At 45.4% G+C, this 8,285-nt stretch overlaps 1 protein-coding gene across 1 annotated transcript in view; it reads right to left on the bottom strand.

Annotated features, from left to right (window-relative positions):
- Positions 1-8,285, bottom strand: part of RASAL2 (RAS protein activator like 2) — a 99,244-nt gene that overhangs the window by 4,177 nt on the left and 86,782 nt on the right. The window contains exons 14-17 of the mRNA XM_009708012.1: positions 7,516-8,283; positions 3,008-3,142; positions 1,428-1,630; positions 851-938 (exon numbers count right to left, since the gene is read on the bottom strand). Of these exons, the coding sequence (XP_009706314.1) occupies positions 851-938; positions 1,428-1,630; positions 3,008-3,142; positions 7,516-8,283 (1,194 nt within the window). The remainder of the gene's footprint in view (positions 1-850; positions 939-1,427; positions 1,631-3,007; positions 3,143-7,515; positions 8,284-8,285) is intronic.

The raw sequence follows: 8,285 nt of genomic DNA on the forward strand, positions 1-8,285 counted from the left end.
CTTGAAATAACTTGGGTTATTCCTGAAACAGCTCATCTTCTTCAGATTATCTATTAAGGAAGGTTTACAGTTGGAACTACTGAAAAGCTCAGAAGCAGGAAAGATGTCTTCCAAACGCAAATATCACAAACATCACACGGCAGGCAGATATCAAACCATTCTCGGGTTCTGTTGTACAAGCTTTGCTCTCTGGGATCAGCACAGACACAGAAGAAAAGCTGAAATGATCCCACACAATACACCCACATGCATTGCCCACTGGGTCCAACTTTCCACAGCTAACTTGTGTGGGCTGAGGCAAGCACCGCAGGTTTGTGGCAAACTGGGCATTTCTCCAGGACTGACGTGGACAGTCAGATGGGGTGAAATGCCACATACGACATTATACAGGGCAATGCTCCGTTGCAAGCGTTCTCTTTTCTTGACTCAAACGTTCAAAGCCATGCTTTTAGCTTGCATAGCTGAGATGCATGCACATGGCAATTAAACTATGCTGGCATGAGGCACAGTTTTTTTTCCAGAGTTCCCAGGCCCACACTTGGAACAATGTCTACACAATGCACCGCTATTGCTTTATCCCCTTGCGATCTCACAAAGTAGAAAAGGTTTTGGAGAAGCCATCAGTCCTGTGATTTGTTGTCAGGCTGTCTCAAAGCCTAGTGTCAGACAGTACAGTCTTTAGTAATTAAAAAACCCAATTCTCTCCTAGAAGGCAGTAAGTCACATGTGCAACACCATGGGCCCAATACTGGCTTGGGAGCCAGATAACAACACTGGGGCAGGAGGACAGGGGAGAATAATGGGTTCTATGCACAGAACACTTGGTCCTTGGAGATCCTGAGCTCCTTACCTGCGCATCAATTATTTTCTGCTTTGCATCGATGACAGCTTGCATCTCTGCATGATCCTTCTTCAGTTCCTCTTCAACTGCCATGAGTCTGATGGCAAAAAGAGGTGCAAATCAGGACAGTTTAATACTATTCCAGAGTGTTTCAGGTACACTGGCCTGTTGGTTTGACTTCTCTGATTGTCCTGGCTCTGCAAGAGAAGAATTCTGCTGCACTCCGGAAAGCTTATCTATCCATCTGACACTCCCAATTGCCTAACCTTGTTATTCTCAAAATGGACAGTGACAAAAATGCAACCGCTCTGAAAAACTACTGCCTTGAGTACAGCTTCCAAACAAAGCAAAAAGAGCCATTATAAGTACAACACAGACCAGGGTTAACAATTCCTAAATCTTTTCCTTTGCTCTCCTGGCAATTTGAGGCAAGTTTCCGCACCTGCATCCCTGCTGCTTCATCTCTAAGGCAGGATGGTATCAGTCCAGAGATGTCAAGAAGCCCATGCGACTACCTTCTTTAGTGTCAAAGAGAATACAGGGGAGCTGCTTGTCCTACACAGTCCCAAACTTTCCAAAGCCCCACCTGCTGATGATACTTTTCATCTGGCTGTCCTTCTCTTCCTGTTGCCTGCGCAGTCTCTCCTCGCTGTCTTCCAGCCTAGACTTGTACTCCATCAGCAGCTTCTGCATTTGCTGCTCTTGCACCAGGAGCCGCCGCTCATACTCCTCCAGCCGGCGGCTTGACACCTTCAGGCGCTCCTTCAGCTTCGCGATCTCTTGTTCATACTGCAGGTGGAAGGAAAGGAGGAGAGAATCAGATGCAAAGGAAAAAGGAAGAGATCAGATCATTATAATCTGCTGCTGCTGTTCAGAGAAGGACTTTTTTTTTTTTAATGAAAAATAAATTGATAGAAAAATAAATAGATAGAACTGTGGGCACTCACAGACAAGGAGCACATAGACTCCCATGGAGCGTTAGGCTAATCCCACACTGTAGGATGTCATTCTGTAGCACAAGTTAAGCAGTCGGAGGGCTCTGGCATGGCTCCTCAGCCCTGATCGGTAACATCCCCAGTCACTCCAGGCTCAAGCAGTTCACAGACAGAAGCTGCTAATAGTGCTCAACTGTAAAAATGTCAGGTGGTGACCAAACTTACAAAACAGATCAGCATGAGACCCAAATGCTTCATTCTTCAGGACCTAATCAAGGCATGAAACCATGTGTGAAGACTGAGCAAATCATTCATTGCAGAACAGAACCTGTAAGTTTACTTGGCTGAGGTTTTGCTCTTCTGCTTACTATCTCTGTGGACGATCACTTCTGCAATAGTACAATGAGTCTCAACGTATTCCACTTTGTTTTGGGTTCAATCACCTTTCCTAATAATCCCATATTCCTGCTTCTTGTCCACCAAATATTCTCCTCCTCACTCCCTGCCTCCTCAAAATACCAAACCTCTACTAAACTTCATCACCATAGCAGCATATAGATGTAACTGTATTTGGAAAAATGGTATCTAGTCCTGAAAGTAAACAGGCTTTAAAAATAAGATCATGGACGTTTCTGCGTAGCCCAGAAACACTGTACTACCTAGATGACAGGCATATGCCTCAGGTGAAGCCCAAGAAAAAATTTGAATGCAACTACTGATGAAGACTGAATTGCGTTTACAGAGCTTTGTACAACCACTTAGCGTATCCTAAGCTATACTCAGTTGGGTTAACAGTCTTAATTTTTTTTTTTTAGTTTAATGGAGTTTAATGATCACTAAAAAGTTTTGCAAGCATAGAAAAATGGCAGTATGTTGTAGCTATAGCGTTGTCATAAAAAATAATGACTTGAGTAGGATCTAATACACTTAGGCAGCATGACTCACGATGCACGTAAGTGCCAAATACCAGCCTGTAACGTACAAACTCTCAGCTACGTCAATTCGCACCGATCTGACACGCTACAGGCTGTACGTGGGTTAATCTACAGTATGGGATATTGTACTACAGATATGTGTGACACCGCGTAGAGTGGGAAGTTATGCCAATACAACCTTGTTTGAAAGCATGACTCTGTCACAGCGGTGCCTGAAAGCCATTCTGAACTCAACTGTGGGGTGGGCAGGACTCACTGTCAGCCCTCGAATCGGCTGCATACAGAACAAAACCTACCTTCTCAGCATGCTTGACTTCATCTGGATTCTGCTCTGTGTCCTCCTCTACTTCTTCGTATTGTCCATTATTGAGAACCCACGCAGCTGTCCTTTCCACTGGTGACATTGTGGCGGAGTCCACAGGCGACTGAACCTGGAGCAGAGATACCTGTAAGCATTTTTCAGAGAAACTACATACAAATCAGCTCTAAAATCCAGTTTATTTGGAAGAGAAAAATGACCATGGGTCTCTCGGTCTCAAAGGATCCCCCAAAGCTTTCTTGTAGTCATATTTCATCTTCCCTTGACTCTGGACCCACAGCACTTACTTGAGTCCCTCTAAAACCAATGTACTTGAGAATTTTTTCTTCCTCTCTAAGTGAGCTTCTCTCTGGAGAAGTTCTTGTTTCCAAATCCTGTTCACATCCAGCCATTCCCCTTTGTGAGATTTTCAGTAAGGCTTTCTCAACCTGTGATTTCTCTCACAAAGAAAACAGAGAGACAAAGCTTCGCTTCCAGCCTGTTCAGGTAAGACTGACTGGCCTCTCTGGAGCACTGAGGAGTTTAACTTGGGAGCAGCTTTCTCAGCCAGGCTGAAGACAGACATTGCAATGACGGATGGCAATGACTGCATGGCCTGGCTATCAGACAGCACAGCAGTACTTAAAAGTGGCAGAGAGGTGTAACATTACCACTGTAATGCCTAGCAGATTTAGATGGTCTATTGTAGCATATACACCCAGCTAAGGCTGTGAAAGGCAGTCAGGGTCAGCAGTGCTTACTAGGAGAACTGTAAAACATCATCCGAGGCTACCCTCTTTACGGGAATCCGAAAAGGAAGCCAAGAAAAGAAACAAAACCCCTCTTCGCCTGGCTGGGGAAAATACGGCTTGCTACAAATTCCAAGCCATTTTAACGGACAAAGACAAGTTTATAAGCATGGGCATTAGCATAATTACCCCTGAAAGAGCAACACTGTCTTAACTTTTTGAGAAATGCAAAAGATCAACTCTCCCCTCCCAACTGTAGCTTCTTTCTGTGCTCAATCAGCTCTCCAGCTCACTGCCTTGGTTCAGTATTGTACCAAAGTCAAATGTGCCCCCTGGCAGGGGGGTTTTTGAAGTCTCAGTTTCAGTGAGGAGCTCTTTATGGGGGAGCAACAGGTTCTTTACATGAGTCAGGCAAGGGATCATGTCCACCTCCGTTTCTCTTTCTCTCGTTCCCGAGGACAGGGCTGGCGAGTGCTGCATACGTCCCTGGCCAGCTCTGGCCAGGGGATCCGCCCGCGATGGCTCAGCTGTCCTGAGCAGCGATGAAGACTCCAGCACTGGAAGAAGCCTCAGCAAGGACGGGTATAAAGGCAAAGGAAAGGAGTAGGAATTAGGCAAAAAACCCTGGATTTAGGCAGAGGCCTTTTCGCTAGAAGGAAGTCTTCACAGCAGAAAGGCTAATAGCCCCTTTCAAGTGCACTGTGACAGCCGGGCAAAGCTCCTTTGTTAAGACTTTTTTTGATGGTATTTGCTGTCAGGCAGCCATAGCAAGGGAGACCATGAACTGTGTGGGGCTCTGCCACCAACCAGCTTTTCTCGGAGGTAAATACTTGGGCTCTAGGAATTGCTGGAGGAATTAGGAACAGGTACGGACGAGCAGTGTTGCTGTTCATTGGAGTTATGGAGGACTAAGATAGCAGAATGGTGACTACAAACTCCATCACCAGCCTTGTAACAGACTGCTGATCAGCAGCAAACCTTGCCAACCAACCTTGCAAGCTGTAGGACAGAATATTTTCAGCAGCCAAACTCAGAAAGCCCACAAAGTGGATGGCAAGCCCCTCACATGCTAATGGGTTATGAGTTATACTCCAATAAAGGGGAAAAACGAAGCAGCCTGCTAGGAACATGTATTCATTCCCCTCTTTGCTTCTCTTCCAGAGGAATACACTGACATTTCTGTTCCCACCTACCTACTAAATGGAAATAGAAGGCAAAAAGTGACCTCTCCCAGCAAACAAAGGGCCTAGCTCTATATTCAGAAACAAATGGGACTTGTAGAGAACAGAATCTAATAATTATAACGCCCACAAAGCATGCCTAGAAAGAACATGCCCAACTTCTCTTTTCTCTTTTTCTTTTTTAAATAAAACAGAATTCCACAACACGATTTGCAATTAAAAGGACGCAATGGAATTTGCCTCAAAAAAATTTTGGCCACTTGATTTGGCACACGTCAAGACGTTTCTCAAGGGTGGGGGGAAGGAAAGAACAAATTGATTTCTCTGAATAGAGTAGGAGCAAGTACTCTAATGAATCCAGTGGAGACAACTAGTACAGAAAGTAGAGTGGAAAAATAAGTGGATGCATATTGCCTACAAGAGGGGGGGAAGGAGCCTGCCCTGAAGCCAGTAGTAGTCACAGGCATCTATGAAACTGAATGTAAAAAGTAACTGGAGAAGAGGAAAGTGTGAAAAAGTCACTTTGATGCTCAACAAGCAAAGGTAACCTATTTACTCGGGGGTAGTTGGGTAATCAGCAATTTAAGATGAGAAGAGCCAGGGGTTTGCAAACAGCTAACTGAATGTTTCTTGTAAATACACACAGGGCAGAAGCCACCCATGTAAGGTGTACACACAAAGTCTGGAGATAGACCACCTGTACTTTCTCCTCCTTATCCTAATGCCTTCAAAGTCAAGTCTTCTTTGTGTGTTTGTGTAGCACTTCCCGTAACAAGCCCTGAGGAAAGGCACCAGCTCCCAGGGGATTTTGGCTAGGACGCTGCACAGAATGATACAATAAAACTCGGCAGATCATACAATACAGGTTCACGCTGGATGCCTGAGAACTGCAAAGGGAGTTTATCCTTCAAATTTATCCTTGTTACTGGCCTAAAAATTTCCTACCACCTCCACACTAGGCTTAGTTGTATTCAATATACTTTACCTATCAACCCCTCTATGCCCAAATGTAAAACACACGCTCCAAAGGAGACACAAACCTCTGCACTTCAAATAATATGCAATTACTTTTTTTAGTATTACTAACTTGGCATACTAAGCTTTGCTTTGTGATTCAGTGTTTCTGATCTCCTTGTCTTTAATGTACTGGAGGTATCAAAGTAGTTTTGAAGCCCTGTTTGCTCCTAGGTTCCCAGGCATCATCCAAATTTTCCTCCTTTCGACTGTAACGTTCAGGAGTTTGCCAAGACAACTGCAGCAACAGGGATACCAGTAAAACCTTTGGCAGAGCAGGAGCTCACGCTGGCAATGAAGTGCTCCTGCCAGCTTTACCTTACAAGCCAAAAGCCTTCCCCTTGCATAACTACGTCTTCACCAGCACTTTGCCAACAGGGCTACATCAGCAAGGAGGATCATAACCTCCTGCGCCTTGGGGCTGTAGCTTCACCAGCAGTGTGGTACAGTCTCAGCCTCAGGGGCTGCAACTTTCTGGAGTGAAAGTCCTCACTCGTGCCTGTGTGCAGAGCAGCATCCTTCCTAAAAGGTCTGGCAAAAAGCAGGAGCTTAAAAAATTTCCTTCTATACTAGGTAAGGCAAATCAAACACGACCGTGTTTACCCTCACACTGACCACAGAAGAAAACACTTAACCCCAAGGAATAGCGCAGGTGTTGCCTTCCAGAGCCTCACCCTGCCCAGCTGATAAGTCTGTATGCACTAATACGACATTTCTAAAAACAACCACCTTCCCTCTGACCTGCAGATAGAGACATTTTTTACCTTCACTGTAGTGCCAAGCATTTAAATACTCATTTTCTCTTTAACATTAAACTAATTTAGCAAAAGATTTTCATACACAGCAGATGACAACAGGATTTTATTTTTTTCTTTTTTTAAGGTAAAGGAATGTTGGCTTTTTGACAGGAAAATCTTGATTTACAGTCGCCTATGAACAACTGATAAAGTGCATTAGGAGTTGGTACATATAAGGACTCTTTTCCAGAAAGTGTTTGCATTATTCATAGTTTTGGATGATTAATGAAGAAGCAGTACTTATTTGGGGACCAGCAATAGATTGTTGCATCATGGTGAAATATAGATTTCTCCATACTTAAGACAACTGTACTTATTATTTTGGCAGCAGTTTATTCAATGATATTTTATCTTTGTTTATTTCTCTGTTTTTAGGTAGCTATGCTTTTAAATTAGCACCACGGGGCAAATGCGGTCTCATGTGGCAATCTTAACTACGATCTGGAATAAAGCTGCTTCTATTTATTTGATTCAGGGAAATTTTCAAGTTTTGTTTCTTGCACCAGGCTTGCCGCTACCTCAGTAAATAAAAAACTTTAAAAAAAAAAAAAAATTTAGCACAAAAGCATCCGAAAATAGTAGGTAAGCTAGGCTCGTCAAGCTTGTAAGGGTGACAAGCATGACCATTCCTTACGCTCGCTGCTGGCCACTTGCTTAGGTGCCAGTACTCTCAATTCAACTCAAAGGTCAAAAAAGCTTTGAAGGTCAATGCAGCAATCAACTAAACATCAGAGCAGAAAGCACCTGGAAAAAGGTTTTGCTTACCTGCTGTGTTTGTTGCCTCTGAATTGCCCTCACCTTTGGGACAGGGCTCTCTCTAGAGGATGAGGACTGCTGGCGGGACCGGCTCCCATTCTGAATGGGTTCAGCCACCATGGCTCCGGACACTCCCGACATGCTGCCCGTGCTCCGCAAAGAAGCGCTGTGTGGCAAGGACTGCGGTGCTTTGGCCCTGGCCCCCAACCCAGCTTGGTCCATTCTGCGGATCTGCGCTTGGCTGCTGCTGTTCTGGCGGGGCAGCGCGATGGGGATGTGTTTGTCTGGGACCGCGTGGCGCCGGGAGAAGTCCTCGCTCTGCGTGCTGCGCTTGGTGAAGTCCTCCATGCTGCTGTTGCTGGGTCCGCTAAGTTTGAAGTCTTCGCTGTTGCTTCGGCTCCGGGAGCTGGCAGTGCTCAGGTTCTCCAGGCTGGAGTCCACAGAGGCCTTCGGCATTGGCGGCGTTGGGTTGTTGAGATGGTAAACCGGATTCTGGAATGACAGAGGCTGGAGGCTGCCCTGTTGGTTCAAAGCTGGATGCAGAGGCCTTCTCACTTGGGGAGCACTCTGGGGGGTGCTCTGAGTTTCCCAAAGCTGTTTGACGTTTGCCACCTGTGTGATAGAGAGCTGGCTGCCGGCCAAGCGCAAAGGCACATCGTGCATAATAGAAGCGTGGTCACTGTGAGCTGTGTGAGGATCCTGGAGGTCCATGAGAGAGATGCTACGTCCGTTGGGCAACATGCTTTCCCTTTCATCTTTGTCTGAGTAAGTCATGCTCT

Source organism: Cariama cristata, unplaced genomic scaffold (assembly GCF_000690535.1).
Source record: "Cariama cristata isolate BGI_N322 unplaced genomic scaffold, ASM69053v1 scaffold20289, whole genome shotgun sequence".
NCBI lineage: Eukaryota > Metazoa > Chordata > Aves > Cariamiformes > Cariamidae > Cariama > Cariama cristata.